Source organism: Panthera onca, chromosome D4 (assembly GCF_046562875.1).
Source record: "Panthera onca isolate mPanOnc1 chromosome D4, mPanOnc1 haplotype 2, whole genome shotgun sequence".
Lineage (NCBI taxonomy): Eukaryota > Metazoa > Chordata > Mammalia > Carnivora > Felidae > Panthera > Panthera onca.
In genome coordinates this window covers 80333763-80351449 of record NC_138351.1, presented here as the reverse complement: position 1 = coordinate 80351449, position 17687 = coordinate 80333763, and the positions used below count along the sequence as shown (strand labels likewise).

Below are 17687 nucleotides of genomic sequence, written 5' to 3'. Positions count from 1 at the left end.
TGTCAGATGCCCGTTGTCATTTCCAGGAAAAGCAACAATTAGACTATGAAGAGCTGATTCAAGTCTTAAAGAAGGAGCAGGACATCTATACTCACCTGGTAAAATCTCTGCAGAACCCAGACAGGTAAGGTTACTGTTTGGACCTCACACTCCTACGTAGACACACATATTCCGAATAAATACGGTTGGCGTCTGAGGCGGCAAATCCATCCTGGTTTGGTCAGGAAGCTTAGATGATGCTTGGATGATGGTTGCCTGACTTAAATCGGGTAAACCGATTTTATATCGAGAAGCGTCTGACTTTGGGGTTGATTTCTTTTATTCTAATGAATTTAGGATAAAAATAACATAACAATAATTTCTCAGTAATCTATAGTGCCTTCTTAATAGATCTAGAAATACTTCCATGTGTGTTACCTCGTAACAATTGTTACCCTATTTCCCATAAGGCCACGCAGACTGAGGGAGGTTGAGTGTCTTTTCCAAAGTTACACAGGTGGTGAGTGACCGAACCCAGGGGCTCATACAAGGTTCTGGAGCGACTTGTGTCTTTATAGAACTGCTGAAATGATTTGGTGCCTGTGAGGTGTGGTGACGAGAGCCCCCCGCGAGCGAGTGCTCTTGTTCTGTCCCGGCTCTGTGTCCGCGGGCAGGTGGCCTACTCTGTCCGGGGCCTCTGTTCGCCAGTGCAGGATTGACCTCGGTGATTTTTCACCTCACAAAGTCCTCTCTCTGCACAGTGGGGGTAGTTACAGGTGAGAGGATACGGTTCATTTCAAAACTATACAGAAGTGAGGGAGGTGGGTTGGGGACACCGAGGGAGCGAGAGCGGCCATGGCTGCCCGGTGGTCAGGGCTGGGCTGTGAGTAGATGGGCAGGGGCTCATTGTATTAGCTTTCTTCGTTTGTGTCTGTTTAAAAGTCTCCATAATAAAAAGTTAAGGTATTTGTCCCCTTACTGCTCCTTCTAAGACTTTAACTCTGGCTGGAATGGTCTTCCATTCCTTCCTTCACCAGGGCCTGGGCCGTGTGCCCTCCTGCTTCTGCCTTCGCACCGTTTCCACAGCCTGCCTTTGTCTCCCAGAGGTCCTTGAGGATTCATCTGGAGGGCTACCCTCGTGAGGAGGCTGTCCCCAGGATGGTTGTCGTCCTGAGTTTTCTGCCCTCGCAGCTGCCTTTGCCACCCTCTGGGCACGTGTCTGTAACTGGCCTGCCTCCTCGTGGGGACCCTGCGCCCCCTCCGGGTGGGATCCTGTGTCGCTCAGCTCCATTTCCCCCGTGCCTGTCACCGCGGCTGGGGCGGAGTAGCCACGCAGGAAGCCGTGAGTGGACGGGCCCCCCACCCCCCGCCTGGTCTTCTGAGAGATGACATAATTTTCAGATTTGTTGATCTGAAATGAATTTAGAGAAAATGGAAACATGCCGATGAGATTCTGGGAGTAGGCGTCACTCTGTAAAAGTGGGCCTTTTCCAGAAGCCTCAGCAGCTCGGCGTTTTTACAGGGGGCGGGGCCGGTGAAGCAGGGAAACTCGGGGGCAGCGGGCCAAGTCGGGTTACCTGGGCAGCTTCTCTGGGTCCTGGGCCGCGTGGGGTGCTTGGCACTATCTCAGCTTTTACTGCTCCCTTCCAGAAGCGCCTTCCCCTGCCCTGGCGTGACGGCCTGTTAACAGTGTCTCCAGATAGTGCCACATATCTCTTGGGAGGTTAATTGTCCCCAGATGGGAATCACTGCTGTAACTCCCGAGAATCAGAAAGTTTGGCTTATAAATACCCTCTTTTCGTTCGGGAGTTGCTCAGATGTATGGAAAGAGGGAAACGCCTGTCGAGTTGTCTCGTGTGTGTTGGGCCCTGTGCTGAGCTCTTTCCCGTGCAGCTCTCGTTTCATCCTCAGAACAGTCCCGAAGGAAAGGTATCAGCCCCATTTCACAGATGAGGAAGGCAGGGCTCCGGCAGTTTGACCGACCTGCCCGAGGTCCGGAGCGGTGGTGCCGTCGGGAGCTTGGCTCCGGCTCCTCGTTTCTGCCTCCCCCTGCCTCCACGTTGCAGAAGGAGGACTGCGCAGGGCTTTTGTTTCTTTCCAGGCGAAACACCTTTTGTTCCACCAACTCCTCACACCTGGAAAAGGCCCTGGAGTTAGGGGAACATAAATGACAGGCACAGGAGCAACAGCGGTGTACTTTTCACCCTGTCAGGAAACGGAGGAGGGAGTGCAGCCGGTCGCGTTCCTCCGCCCTCATCGCAAGAGCTGCGTGGAAACACGCTCCTTTTTTTTCCTCCTGCTGAAATGTCTCTGCAGCACGGCTGCATCCGAGCGAGTGCTGTGACACCTCCGTGAGGTTTTCCATCAGCCTTACAAATTGATCATTATGATTGTCTTGAAATGGAACTAGGCACAGGTTGCTGGTAGGGCCCCTTCCCTTGCAAGGAGGCTGCTTCACAATGAACCATCGTCAAAGCAGCGAGCATAGACGATTAGACATGGTTTATTTTCCTTCCGATGTATGTTGATTTATGTGCGCGGTTCGAGGGGTGGAGCTGGAAGAAATCTCTGAAGGAGAGTGGGGCTTGAGTCTCAAGCCCAGACGTCAGGAGCAGTTGCTGCTAATGCTAACCCTTTGGGGGCTCTGGATCCCTTTTGAAAAATCTGATGAAAGCTCATGGGCCCTCTCTTTAGAAAAACCCACATGTTCTTAAGTATTCGCATGCGGTTTCAAGGTGTTGATGGACCCTCTTAAGGAACCAAACGTCAGACGCTGGACAGAGAGTGATGTATTTCTCAGTATTTAAAAGAGGAGGCTTTCTGATGTGTTAAGGTGTTTTGCTAGTCTCGAAAAATGTTCATATATTTTGTTTTAAGTTTATCTGTTTATTTTGATAGAGAATGTGTGAGTGAACGGGGGAGGGACAGGGGGAGAGAATCCCAAGCAGGCTCCGCACTGGCAGTGTGGCTTGGAAATGTGGTGCCCCAAAATATGTTCATGTACTTTGACCCAGCAGTTGCACTGCTGGGAATTGGTCTTAAGAAACGAACCTGAATGTGAAAAGGCTTTAGGCACAGAGATGTTCAGTGAAACATCGCTTATGTTATTCAGACGTTGGCCGGGGTCTCTGTTCCTCTGAGAGCTGGGGGCACTCAGTTCAGATCCCTGCCAGGTGCCACGTCAGTAGGAATCCAGAGCCCATCTGGTGGGTCTGTACTGCCCCAAGTCAGTGGCCACGAGCCATGGGACTATTTACATCTGAATTAAGAAAAATGCGGCATCCCGTTCCCCAGAATGTTAACCACATTTCAACTGCTCAATAGGCACATTTAGCCCGTGGCTACCATATTAGTGCATAGACAGAACACTTCTAACTTCCAGAAGTTCTGTTGGACAGCAGATTCCTGCAGATTCTGGGAGGTGTGCATTTTCATGGCCTCTTGTGAATTCTGGGCTGCTGGTGTCATGTAGGCTCTCTGTGCAGGTCACGCTGTGTCACACAGACCCAGATGTGAGACTTGACACGCATTCACTCCACTATGCTTCTGTGAATGGGGCTGACCTATCGCAATGGGGTTCTGTTGGTCCCTAAATTGGTCCTTCTCTTCCTCCCATTATCAACTCCCTTTCTTTCTCTTCCTTCCTTTCTTTTTTTCTTTCTTTCTTTCTTTCTTTCTTTCTTTCTTCCTTCCTTTCTTTCTTTCTTTCTTTCTTTCTTTTCTTCCTTCCTTCCTTTCTTTTTTCTTTCTTCCTTTCTTTTCTTTTCCTTCCTTCCTTCCTTCCTCCCTTTCTTTCTTTCTTTCCTTCCTTCCTTCCTTCCTTCCTTCCTTCCTTCCTTTCTTTTTTCTTTCTTCCTTTCTTTTCCCTTCCTTCCTTCCTTCCTTCCTTCCCTCCCCTTGTTTTTACCCCCAGTACTACCTCTTTCAGGAATGACACATTCGCTCTTCTCACTTGTCCCCTCTTCTGAAGCCTGGGTGCCAGGTGACACGCAGGCCCTGGAGAGCCTCCCCATCCACACCCAAGCCCTTGTGAGGCATTACTCCAAACAGAGAAGTGTTCTGGGCAATTACGTTATTTCTTTTTATTTACACCTGTAGTAAAAACTTGGAAATGACCCAAATGTCCACTAATAGAGGATGAGTTGGAATAAACGGTGGGAAGTTTACTTGATTAATGTTACATAGTCACTGAAAATGATGCTTGCAAATAATTTCCAAAAATGTAGGGAACTATTTAAGTGAGGAATGCACAATTCAGTATCTGACACCAAGTACTATTTTCACCTTGTAAGGGTGAACACTCAAGGAAAAAGATTGGGAGGAAATGCAGTCTGGGGGCGCCTGGCTGCCTGTCAGTAGAGCATGCAACTCTTGATCTCGGGGTTGTGAGTTCGAGTCCCATGTTGGGATTAGAGATTACTTAAAAACAAATAAAATCTTAAACAAGGAAATGTAGTCTGCCATGTGTTAACTGGTAGTTAATTAATGTTAGTTAACGTAATTTTTGTTTTCTTATACTTTTGTATTTTAAATATTCTATAAACAAGTAAATCCAACTTTCATAACCAATAAAAAAAAAACCCACTGATGACATAACAATCAAAGGGAGGCTTGCTGGCTTTTGCATTTTTTAAATTAATTAATTAGTTAATTAATTAATTTACTTAAAGTTTATTTTTATTTGAGAGAGAGATAGAGAGCAAGCGGGGGAGGGGCAGAGAGAGAGGGAGAGAGAGTCAGAATCCCAACTAGGCTCTGTGCTGACAGGGCTCGAACTCATCAACTGCAAGCTGAAATCAAGAGTCGGACACTCAACCGACTGAGCCACCCAGGCGCCCCGGCTTTTGTCATTTGAAACACAGATAGGTCTGCGTAAAAATTTCTGGTGTCTTCGGGTGATGTATGGAAGTGTTGAATCACTGTATTTAGTCCATACCTAAAAGAAATATTACCCAGCGTGTTGACTAACTGGAATTTAACTAAGAACTTAAAAAAAAAATCCTGGTGTCTTGTTTTACGAAGTATCAACAGCCTGCAGGCCGAGCTGAGCAGCATTTTCGCTCTGCGGACGCAGCTGGAGCAGGATGTGCTCTCCTGTCGGAATTTGCAGAGGACCCTGGAGGAACAGATCAGTGACTTTCGGAGGCGGGAAGGTACGTGCCCTCTTGCATGTGTTTCCCTTTGGTTTTTCCACGTGGAGGGCCTTGGCTGAGCTTGAAGAAAGTCCTAAAACTTAAGTAGGGGATGGGGAAGGCACGGGATTTCCTCTGGGTTCTGTGTTAACGTTGGCTCTCCCAGTCTGCGTCCACCTGGCTTTGGCCTTGGTGCAAAGGCCCAGCGCGTCATGTCCGTGCCTCACAGGGTGTGCCGGGGGGTGGTACCTCGCTGCCTCTGCCGCGCTCTCATCACTTGGTGCTTCTAGATCCGCGTCACCTCAGGGCCCACCACGTCTGGGCTCTGCCTACCGGGGTACCCACTGCAAAGCCTGCACCACACAGACCCACAGCCTGGAGGTTGCCGTTTCGCGTTGAAACTTTGCGTTTAGCGTTGTCGTGACCACAAAGGGATTCATTAGGGAGGGACACAGGGTGAGGGGGTGAGGAGCCTGTGGTCTTTGCATTGCTCTGCTCATCACAGCAGCACTTGGCCCGCTCCCCCCCACCCCCCCATTGGGATGTGATGTTTGCTGCAGAGGAAGCAGACCCTTAACGTAGGTGACCGGAGATTCTCTTTTCTTAGATCTAGCAGCCCATTTTCTGTACTTGGTGTGCTCACTACCACAGAGGGCTCCGGGGCCAGTGAAAGATACATCGGGCACGTGTATTTCCCTGGAGCGCTACCCTTGAGGGTCACATCTCATTTTCCTGTTTTCTTACCTAAACAGAATCACTCCCCCATTTAAACCGAAACCACCATTTGCCTGTGCCGCTCAGAATGCTCCCTAGGTGCAGCACTTCGTGTGCAAATTATAATTCAGAAAAGGCCGCAGTGAACGCCTGCAGCCCATGATGAAACCATACATTGAGATATCAGCCTGTAGAGAAAGAGGGAAAATTACTTTTGCTCCAAAGGTGGTGCATTAAACTCCCTATTTGTACTTATTCCCCCTTGTAGCAACCCCCTGCCCCCCTTCTCCCAATTCAAATTGCCTTACGTGGATTGTACTGGGATTGGTCTTGGAAGGATCTATTTCTGATATTCTTTTGCTCTCCATGGCCCCCCCTCCTTTTTTTTTTGCAGAAGAACCATTTTCATTTTATAGCGATCAAACATCTTATCTGAGTATTTGCCTTGAAGAGCACAATCGGCTTCAAGTGGAACATTTTTCTCAAGAAGAACTTAAGAAAAAGGTATTGACCTGTTAACTTTCCGTGCTTTGTTGGTTATTTGTTGTGTCTTGGGCTCCTGATCCTGAGGTGTAAGATTGTGAAAGCCCCTTTCCTCTCCTTTCTTCCCTCTCTCTCGGCCGGTCTTTGTTCCTTTGGTGTATGTTACCTCCCGTGCCCTCCCTCGTGCCTGATACCCTCCTTCTCAGGCTTGAGGCCCGGCCCAGTCTTGATCTCTTCTAGGAAATGCTCTCTATCCCTCCCTCAGGTCATTCTGTTCTCTTCTCAGACCTGACTGCATTCGTGTCATGCTCATAATGACCTGGAATGATCTGGTTACTCATCTGTGACCCCATTAGGTTGTGAGCGGCTCGAAGTTAGTGATTGCATTTTATTTATTTTTGATTTTCCAGTATCTACCACACAGAGTGGGAGTTAATACCTGCTTTTTGAAAGAATAAAGGTCGAGGTTTGCTGAGTAAATCTTTTTTAAAACTAGAAACCAAGTTTCTCAACCTGTTGGTTGTTGGTGTGGTTAGAGTGGTTTAGTGTTTCAAGAGCCTAAGAACCACTGCGAAGAGTAGGAAATGCGAGCTCAGAGGAGACTGATTTATTACAAAATTACCATATATGTATGACAGATTTGGTTTCTGCCTTGGGCTAGCTGACATTCTGGTAGAGTAGTAGACACGTGCACAAGTAATTGCATTGTGGAGGGTGAGGGTCGCTGAGGTAGGCGGGTGTGCAGGGTATAGGTCGCAAAGGCAGCAGAGGAGGAGGGGTTAATTGCTAGGGGGCTGGGGGATCCTCACTTGATCAGAGGAGGCTTTTCGACAAGTGAGGCCTGAAGTGGGTTTTGAAGGACGAATAGGAGCTTGTCTAGGTGGAGGACTTTTTCAGCAGCAAGAGACGGAGTAGGTGCAAGGCACTAAAAGTAAAAAGTCGAAAGGAGAATTTAAAATTTTTCAGGATTTTGGGAGGAGCGGAGCACGGAGCGCCAAGGCCTCTTAGTTTTGGAAGATAAAGAAAACGAGGATCGCTGACAGCACCTGCGGCAGCGTTAAGGCCAGGAACCAGGTCACTTGCGGTTGGCACTCGGCAGGTGTTTGCTGAGTCAGAGGGTTTTGTTCTTCTCACTCCCGCCTTGCGGGGTGGGTCCAGTTTGTGTTCATGTTTGGCTGTATTGGACATCTGTGTGTAGTCAGGGTGGGACGTCCCACTTTATCTGAGGGGCTAACGATTACTCTGTTAGGAAGTCTGTGAAATGACCGGCCGGCGGGACTTGAAGCTTGCAGGGAACGGAGGTGGCGTCTGTGAACTGCTTATGTACCTGGTCCAGCAAAGCCTTGGCCATCTTCGTATGTCATTTAGGCCCCTGGACACCCCCGGCGGGTGAACCTTGGGCAACGAACTTCTTTGTTCGGTGGCTCCTTGTTATAAAATAGGGATAGTCATTCTAGCCTGTCCACCTCCTCAGGAGTTTTGTAAGAAATGAAGGACTAAAGCTTGCGGGCGTATTTCGGTAGCTGTTGATTGCTTGGTGATGGAAGACGATTATTATTACTGACGTCGCTGGGTAGGTATACAAAGAAGAAGGTCGATGCTATGAAAGAAGACTGACGCAGTCTCAGAAATGTCCGTCTCGGGGCTTTTCCTCCAGAAGACCCCAGGTACGAGGCAGAGATCGTATTAGCCGTCGCTAGTGGGGCACGTAGATGGTGCCAACGTCCTCAGTGCACCGTGACCGTGATCACCTTCAATCCCCACTGTAGCCCATTCCACAGATGAGGAAATGGAGGCTTAGTGCAGGATCACTCTGCCTTGAAGCGGTGGCCGTGGGATTAGAACACAGGCATGCGGGTGGTTTTTCACCGTACCCCGCCTAGTCTGAAGTCTGGAACCAGCTGCCTGAGTCTCCATAATTGTGGTTTATGGAGATGCTGGAGAGTCTGCTCAGGAGAAGGTCTGTGTGCAGGGCCCGGGCCCAGGGGCGCTGAGGTCGGCTTGTGGGTCCCCAGCTCTATCTCTGCTCTTGTCTCTCAGGTTAGTGACCTGATACAACTGGTGAAGGAACTGTATACAGACAACCAGCACCTGAAGAAAACCATTTTTGATCTCTCCTGCGTGGGTTTCCAGGGGGGTGACGGACCTGAGGCAACAGAGCAATCAGAGGTAAGAAGAAACGTTCGTGTTACGCGCCGACTACAAAACGGTAACCACCCCCCCCGAATGTCCTCAGACGGCACCTGTCCTGAGGAGGCCCCTGTAGAAGCTGCCTTCGCTGGATGTGGTTTTGAGGGCCCTGCTAGGTCCTCCTCACGTCCGGGTTCTGTCTGCATGGACACGTTGGGCGTATTTTGCTACCTTTGACTCCCGAGTCGAGCCCTGGGGTCTGGGCCACGGATGGTGCATCTGGATGGGTGGGATGGCCTCAGGGGGATCCGGAGAGTCGCCGCATCACCCAGGTAATTTGGGTGGCGTAGATGCAGCTTTAATGAATGACTCTGTTAACGTGGAAAAGCACATGTGTAAACACATTTTTCATTTTCTTGGTGTATTTTTTTTTTTTAAATTTTTTTCAACGTTTTTTATTTATTTTTGGGACAGAGAGAGACAGAGCATGAATGGGGGAGGGGCAGAGAGAGAGGGAGACACAGAATCGGAAACAGGCTCCAGGCTCCGAGCCATCAGCCCAGAGCCTGACGCGGGGCTCGAACTCACGGACCGCAAGATCGTGACCTGGCTGAAGTCGGACGCTTAACCGACTGCGCCACCCAGGCGCCCCATCTTGGTGTATTAATCTTCTGAATTCTCTGCAACTTGTCACTCGGCCTCTGGACCGGTGGCTCTGACTGGATGTGTCGTCCCTTCGCGCACGTAGCCGGGACTCCTGCACTCTGCCTTGTACAGGGGACGTGGTGGGGAGCACACAGCCTGTGCCAGCACAGCCCTCGAGCCCGGCTTCCCGGCTGTGGCAATTTTCTGCCGGTGGCATCGGAAAGCCCGGAAGGGCCACGAAAGGTTAAATCACGGTGTCTCTTCGAGGACCGCAGAGAGCGTGTGGTTCACTGGGCTCGTGTACCCGCGGGGCCAGTGAGAGGCCCACTCTGTTAGCCGTCCAGCCCCGTGGAGAGACCAGGGAAGCCTTAATCCGGCCTGGTGACATCCGGGCGTCCGATTCTCCGTTCTCGGCCTGTGCGTACAAAAGGGGGCCTGAAGTCGTGTCGCTGAGAAAGAGCCTGTCCCTCCCTTTAGCCCCTAACTGGCCTCGCTCCCCCGAGGGAAGAGCCCTGCCCCGGGCGTCTGTGAAGCCTTTTTCAGGGGACCGGGGCTGTACTGGCCACGAGGTGCGGGAGGCCCTTTTGTCTCTGGGTCCCGGGCCCCTCAGTCTTCCTGCTGACGGTTGTCTTGAACTCGGCCTAGCTGGCCAGGTAAAAGGAGGTCTCGTTGCCACATTCCGGGAAAGATCCGTCAGCCTTGAAGCTGTCTCCTCCCGCCTTCAAAGGGGGAGCCGCTCAAAGGTATCTACGTTTGGCTCAGGCCATCTGCTGTCTTTGAGGGAGGGAACGTTATTGATCGTAGCCTCCCGGGCTCCAGATGATTTTGGAAACTAAGAATATCTGCAATCCATTTAGGGAGAAACAAGTCTCTTGGTTTGTTTTCTCCAAGGCAGCATTTTTAATAAGCAGCTCATTCTTCACCCACTTCATTTGAGTCGTAAATGGCGAGTTTGTTTGTTCATTTGCCCTTTGAAAAAAATCTGTTAAATGTCCCATTATGTCCTTTGGAGAACAGAGGCTTTTTCCTCTTCCCACTCTGAGATCTTAATAACCAGCCGATTCGGATTTGAGTCATTTGTCAGATTGCACTTCAGCTTGATGTTCCCTGTGAATACATTTGTCCTGTGTAGCAGTGTTCCATCTTCCCCCGGAATGGGATGGGAGGATCCCAAGATCTGCATGGGAAGGAGGCTGTTCCCACGGTGATCCTGAGCCGAAAGGTTGCGGGGGTGAGGGTGGGCCGGCAGAGAGGGGCCGCTGCCTCTCCCCAGGCCAGTTCCCCGGAGGCGCGTGTGGTTCTGCTCGGAGGGGGACCGGAGACACCCAGGCTGTGCACAGCCTTGTCCCAGCAGCCGGGCTCGCGGAGCAGGGGCTGGGCACCATTCCCGCTAAATGAGAAAAAGTCGGGCGGGGCGGGGGAGGGAGGCGGTGGGAAGCAAATCGCTTTTGTGTTTTTAAAATTCAGTATTTTTCTCCAGTGTTTAATTAACCCACAGCATTGGGTTAAAATAGAGAAAAGAAATTACCCCGATCCTGTCACTTTAAAACACGCATAGTTAGTTAACATTTTGGAATCCTTCCTTCTCTGTTTGTGTGTATGAACATGTACAGGCCCACAACGCATATACGGTTTCGTTTCCTGTTTCTTCCCAATTGCTGTATTCCAACATAGCATCTTATTTTACCTAATGAAGGCACTGAAATTTAACTAAGCCCCTGATTATTGTTGGACATGTAGGTGGTTTCTAGAGAGTCACTCTTTTCAATTACCTGATGAGGGTCTTTGGACCCAAATCTCTTTCTGGGTTTAGGATTTTTTTCCCCTGGGACTGTATTGGGTATTACGTATCCCAGATACGTAACTTCTAGGTCAAAAGTACAGATGTAGAAAGATACAGGTATAGAAAAGCATACAATTTGTTTTCATAGGGGCTCCCCCTGCAACTTTTAATTTTTTTTTTTTCAACGTTTTTTTTATTTATTTTTGGGACAGAGAGAGACAGAGCATGAACGGGGGAGGGGCAGAGAGAGAGGGAGACACAGAATCGGAAACTGGCTCCAGGCTCCGAGCCATCGGCCCAGAGCCTGACGCGGGGCTCGAACTCACGGACCGCGAGATCGTGACCTGGCTGAAGTCGGACGCTTAACCGACTGCGCCACCCAGGCGCCCCATGCAACTTTTAATTTGACAAGGGGTCTGAACAGCGGGAGGCCCTTGATACGGTTTGTCGGATTTGTCCTCAAAACGGATGCCCTGGAATGGGCCCCCTCCAGCTGGCGAAGACCACGCTTACTCCCCGCGTGTGGGCCGTTCGCTTCAAAACTAGCCAAACCAACAAAAGACTGAGGACAGGTGTCCCTTGGTTTTAAAAGTGCCTTAAAATAGTCTCAGATCGGCTTGTTGCTATCTCTTCATGTTTGTTTACTGGTTACTAATTTACGTGCTTGAGAGTTGATGCACAGGAGTGACTGGAGCAGCCGGCAGTCAGGGTGCTTCTGAGCCTGCTTTGCGGGCAAACCCCGAGCTGTGTGATGTGTGCCACCGTCCCCTCTGAGGGGCAGGATGTCGGATACGTGCGTCAGTGCGCAGAAGGGCTTAGTCTCTATGAGGACTAACATCCCTATTTGCTTACGTCACCATTTATAGAAACGGCTAGAGAACTAAGATCTTTTTTTAAATTTTTTTCCTCCTGGAGGGCAAACACAGATTGAGGGGCATAATTTAATTGAACGCAGAAATTGGAAGGGCTGTCATTCTGAATCAGAAGTAGGCCTTGTGTGACTCTAGAGGACAGACATGGTACTCCGAAGCGGAAGGTGCTGGTTAAATTCTGCTATTAGTAACAGAATACAATTTCGTTTGTCCGAAGCAGATTTAATTTCATTAAAAGGAGGCGCTTTCTAACAGTCTGATTTCCTAAGTTACTATGAATTTTACACGATGGATAAAGAGCCCTCGGCACAGTGCCTGGCGTGTAGTAGGCACTCAGTAAAACAGTTAATTTAATTAAAACATTTTTATTAAGTTTATTTTGAGAGACAGAGACAGCATGAGCGGGCGACGGGTAGAGAGAGGGGGAGAGAGAGAATCCAAGCAGGCTCCTTACTGTCGGTGCAGAGCCCGACACGGGGCTCAAACTCGCGAAACCGTGAGATCGTGACCCGAGCCGAAACTGAGAGTCGGATGCTAACCACCTGAGCCCCGCAGGCGCCCCAGTTTCGTTTAATTTTTTTAGTAAGTTAGTGGCCGAGTTGGGCCTGCAGCCTTCTTCTGGCTCCCGTTCCGTGTTTTCGTGACACCACGGGCCAGTGCTGCCGAAGTGTACCGCGCATGTGACTTTCCCGGGGAATCTTGTTGAAGATTCTGGTTCCGTCAGTCTGGCATGGGGCCCGAGAGTCCACATGTATCATGAGCTTCTGTTGCTCCAAAGGACACCCTTGGGGCAGCAAGACCAGAGGTAATCCCGAATACTTTTTGGTCTCAGCTCTCATTTTGAAAGACTCTGTTCATTCCTTTGCTCTTTCAGCAGGTACTTCATTGTGTACCCCGTGTTGTTAGAACTCAACGCAGACGTGGGCCTGCCCCGGCTGCTACGTCGGGCACAGAAGCTGAGGGGCAGGTGCCCTTGGGTGTGGGGAGGACTGCGAAGGAAGAGCACGGTGTGCCGAGGGAGTGAGCGGACAGGGGTCCGGCCTTCTCTTTTGAGGTCGTGGGTAATTCTTCCTGGAGGAGGAAGGAGAGCCCGAAAAGCAGGTCAAGAAAGAGTAACCCAGGAGGTTGGGGCAGAACCAGGATGGTGCAGACGTTACAGAGCGATGCTTTACGGAGGGGTGTCCACTAGGGTCAAGTACTGTCTGAAGACCAGAAAAAAGTGGTGGGAAGTTGTCAGTGAGTCATTCACGTGTGGAGCGAGGGACATTTCTCTCTGTCCACAACATTTAATTTCTTGTCCGTTGCTGGAAATTGAGTTTACTTTTAATTTTGACCGAGTCGGCAGAGGTAAAGAGAAATGAACGTTGATCTTGCTTTCGCTGTATGGGGTAGTGGTGTGGTTGTGGTTCTGGAAATGAAGAATGGCTTCAAGGATTTTGAAATTTCAACTGGGAATGACGTGGGTTAACAGTACTGTGCTTAGCTTAACTTAAGGGGAGACCCTTCCTTTATCCACAGGGTCAGGGATGAGCTTCTCTGTGCCTCTTCCCTGAGCCAGTGTGGGTTCCGTCTCCCGTGTCGGATGGTCTCTGGGGACCTTTCACGTGCAGTAGAGAGTGTCAGCGACAAAAGCCACAGTGCCAGAGGTGGGGATAGACACTTCTTTCAAGAAGCTTGGAGAGAGGCAGGGAACGCTCAGTGACCAGAGCTGTTGGGGAGCAGAGGGAGACTGTTGTTTTGTTTTTTAAAGATGGGAGAGACTTTCCCCCAGAATTTTATCCTGAAAACAATTTATTTATTTAAAAAAAAAATTTTTTTTTAACGTTTATTTATTTTTGAGACAGAGAGAGACAGGGCATGAACGGGGGAGGGGCAGAGAGAGAGGGAGACACAGAATCAGAAGCAGGCTCCAGGCTCTGAGCCATCAGCCCAGAGACCGACTCGGGGCTCGAACTCACGGACCGTGAGATCGTGACCTGAGCTGAAGTCGGACGCTTAACCGACTGAGCCACCCAGGCGCCCCAATCCTGAAAACAATTTAAACACCTCCAAGTGAGGAGAACCTGACGGTGAACACCCACACACTCCCCACCTAGATCCTGCTGTTAACATGTCCCGCCGCATTCACTCCATCTGATCTTTTTGATACATTTTAATGTAAGTTACAAATACCCGTGCCTTTCCCCTGAAATACTTAAACACGAGTATCTTAACTTCAGTATGTGTTTACAGTTATTTTTCCTTTTAAGGTTACATTTACGTATATTGAAATGTAGAAATCGTGTCTGTGTTTGCTCAGATGCACAAACATATGTACCTGTGTAACCCACGCCTCCGCCAGACCCCTCAGCGTCCCTTCTCATCAGTTCTCACTGCTCCCCGCCAGCCATTTTTCCACTTCCGACCCCCATGTGTTAGTTTTGCCTGCGCTAGGCCTTCACAGGAACGGAATCATCAAGTAGACTCTTGTGTAAAGCGTCTTGCACTCGGCATTCTGTTTTTTGAGGCTCATCCGTGTTGTTACGTGAACCAACAACACAGTCCTTTTTATTGCTAAGTAGTATTCCATCTCACAGATACGTTAAAATTTGTTTCTTTGTTCCGCTGCTGCTGATTTGCATTGTTTTGGTTTGGGGACATTATGATAAAAATTGATCTGAACACTCAGTACGGATCTTGAGGTTTTCACTCTTCTTGATGAATACCTACGAGTAGAATTCCTGGGTCATAGGTTTATTCGTTTTGTAGGAAATTGCCAGTACTTTCTCCACAGTAGTCTAACATCTTCTACTCCCACCAACAAGTTTGAGAGCCCTGGTTGATCTTTATCACTTGAGAGTGTTTTAGTAACGAGGGAAGATGCCAGTAGAGGGAGAGAAGCCCCTGGCCCGTGTGGAGAAACTTGACGCCTTGGTGAATATATTCGTACGTGTCCGGCCTGTTTAATGTTTCGTAGTTTAGGGAGCTCTCATTTGTGAGATCATTGGTTCCGTTTGATCCTGACTGCAGATTTGGCTATGATTAGGTTGAATGTGTTCTGGTCTTGAGAAGGTTTCTAGAAAATGACTTAATGAAGGCAAATTGCTTTGTTTTGTTTGCTTTCTTCCAAAATAAGGGTTTCCTATAAAAGGAAGATCAGAAAAACGTAAGTTGGTCTGGGAAAATTATGGACTGGATGTAGGAATTGCTAAGTAAAACTATAGAGACAGAACCTTAGAAATCTCATGCACAAAACGCCTGGCAAGTGACTCAGCAAGCGACACTTGAGTGCAGAACTTAGAATTTCATCGGTGAGGAGAGGTTTAGTATAATTTTTGCAACAGCTCTGACTGATTAGCTCCCTGGGTGTGGCCACCTCTCCTCTCCCATTTTGATTTGGTTAATCCAGGTGTCCCAGGACTGGAATTTTCTCTCTTCCGGAGAGCTGAGATCTGGCCATCTCAGGAACGTCGTACTGCCCGTTCTGGAGAATGCACAGTGCAGAAGCTTTGGGCCTTCCTCCTCTTTAAAGCCTTAGGGATTTATGCTGTCTTTATAAAAGACTGCTCCTCGTCTCCAAAGCGTAAAGTTACCGTCAGGCAAGGTCAATACTCTACTCATTAGCGATGAGGACTTTTTTGTCAACAGAATGACAGCATTGTTGGGACTGTCCATCTCAGCTCTGTGACAGTCCAGAAGGAGGTTTATGTGCTGGGCTAAATAGGAGACGTGATGCAGAAATCTGGCAGAACATAAATTCATTTACTGCTTTCTTGCTATTTGATACTTTCAATTCCGTCAATAGCTTTTTCCTGAACTCTTGTTACTTTTATATAATCTGAAAATGAATTTAGCAACGGCAGGAGTGGCAACAGCACAGCAGACAGCATGCTCGATCTACAGCAGCTCGGGGAGGGCCTGCCAGGGCAGGGGAATGGCTTTCATCATTTCTCGGGGCCTTTGTCCTGACATTATGTCCGATCCTGGGCAGCTGCGTGTGATTGGCTAGAACCAGCATCTCTAACTTTGGTTAATTTTTATTTCATCGGCTTTGGCATTCGTTTCTGCCTCCTTTTTGGTTTGTTTTTTGTTTTGCATTAAAAAAAAAAAAGACATCGCTGACTTATTCATACATATTCATGCTGCGCACTTTTTTGGGTTGCGTTTTCACACCATTCCATGCTCCATGTAGCTTCTGGCTAGCAAGGAGGACGAGGACACGACCAGACTTGGAGAAGATGACGAGAATAACTTCCTGAGCGACCAGCTCTCGGAGCAGAGCAACAAGGTAGGAACGTGGCGGTCCACCCCGATTCCGTCCTCCCCTCGCTGTGCCCAAGCCAGTCCTCCAGTTTGGGATGAATCCGTTGGCTTTTCTGTTCCTTGTACCTGTGTCGAGTGTTTGCCGTGTGCCAGTGGAGAGCAAAGACACTGAGTCTCTCTCTTCTCAGACCACACACGGGGCGGAGAGCCCGTCAGGGGACAGGAGGACATACGTAGGGCTGCCAGTAAAAACAGGGTTGTTGTAAGAGAATAACAGGCTTTGGATGTTGGACCTGGTCAGATCCTTAGAGATCTAACCCCGCCCGTTTGTTTCATGCGTTGGAAATCGAGGCCTGTGAGGGGAGGGGGTTTCTCCAGGACACAGCGTCAAGTCAGTGGCAGAGCCGAGGTGAGGGCCCTGTCCCTGGACTGCTGCGAAGTCCCAGATCATGACCGGAGTGTGAGGACTCCCTTCTCGGGGGCCCCCTCCGGTCTCCTGATACGGAACCCAGCTTCGTGTCGTCTGGGCACTGTTGAGAATTTGCCTCCTTCCCTGTAGAACGTTCCTCCAGTCACATCCATACTGGGCATTTGGAACAAACATTCTCCCAACTTGAAAGAACCCGAGAGACCAGGGCACAGTGGGAGACAGGAGGCTGGAGGCTTGGCATTTGTGACCTTCAGAGTGTTCGCGTTCTCGTGGTCGTGAACGGGAGACCATTAAGAGGCGGATGGTTTGGGTGAGCAGAGCAGCTCCGAGTGGGCGCCGATTTTAAATCTTGCTGTGTATCTTCATGACCTCCGTTGACCCTTGCTTAACCCCCGAGCCCGAGTTTTTCTCAGGGGAGTTAATACATCCTTGCTGGAGTGTCTGTGATATTTAAATAGAAAGGTGTGTACCAAGTGCTCGGTAAATGCTATCACTCTTTTTATTAGCGTCTCCGAGACCTTTCCTTCTTTGGAAGTTGCTTATTTAGCTGGATGTAATAACTGGGTTGGTGGCAAACAAGACCCTATAAATAACGGCTCGTTGGTGTGGGTCTTGTCTTCCATTTAAAAATCTTAATCATTTCACAAGTGTGAGAGAGGGGTGTGATGGCTAGTGTGTATATCACCAGTAATGAAGTCAAGGGGAGTTATTTATAGACGGGTAGAAGAGATTTACAGCTTTGGAAAGGGGGAGAAAGAATGCTAATTGCAGCACCTCCAGACATGCCCAGCACAAGCTTTAACTAGATGCGTCCTCGGTACCACTCCTTCGGGGCCCTCGGTGACCCAAGAAGGTGGATCCGTAAATAACATCCTCCTGGGAGTTTAGGAACTCTCTTCTTTTCCTAATGAGACAAATCAAAGTCATGTTAATTAGGATGTATCTGTAAAGAGTGAGGCACCTTTCTGATAGGTAACGGGGAGGATACACTGCAAGACGTAGATGATAGATGTCCACAAGGTCGTTGATGGCACGGGCTCCCTACCCTTCCTAGGAAGAACTTGCTAGGAGCTGGCCAGGGGGCGGGGGGACACATGCCTGGTGGGCAGGACGCGGCCCTTCCTCTCATTCTTTTTCTCGTGGTCACCCGGGGAAGTGGCAGTGTTCTCCCCATTTTGTGGATGAGGGAACCGACTTCTTTTGTGGGATGAGGGAACAAACTTCTTTTGTGGAGAAGTGACGTAGACCTGTCCGTGCTCTTGTGGGAGCCCCTCTGC

The 17687-nt window shown here is 49.3% G+C and overlaps 1 protein-coding gene across 3 annotated transcripts in view; it reads left to right on the top strand.

The window, feature by feature from the left end:
* The window catches only part of CDK5RAP2 (CDK5 regulatory subunit associated protein 2), a 170555-nt gene that overhangs the window by 86340 nt on the left and 66528 nt on the right, over positions 1-17687 (top strand). For all 3 annotated transcript variants that reach the window (XM_078436550.2, XM_078436551.2, XM_078436549.2), the window contains 5 exons: positions 27-124; positions 5002-5132; positions 6220-6329; positions 8349-8477; positions 15910-16005. In XM_078436550.2, the coding sequence (XP_078292676.2) occupies positions 27-124; positions 5002-5132; positions 6220-6329; positions 8349-8477; positions 15910-16005 (564 nt within the window). The remainder of the gene's footprint in view (positions 1-26; positions 125-5001; positions 5133-6219; positions 6330-8348; positions 8478-15909; positions 16006-17687) is intronic.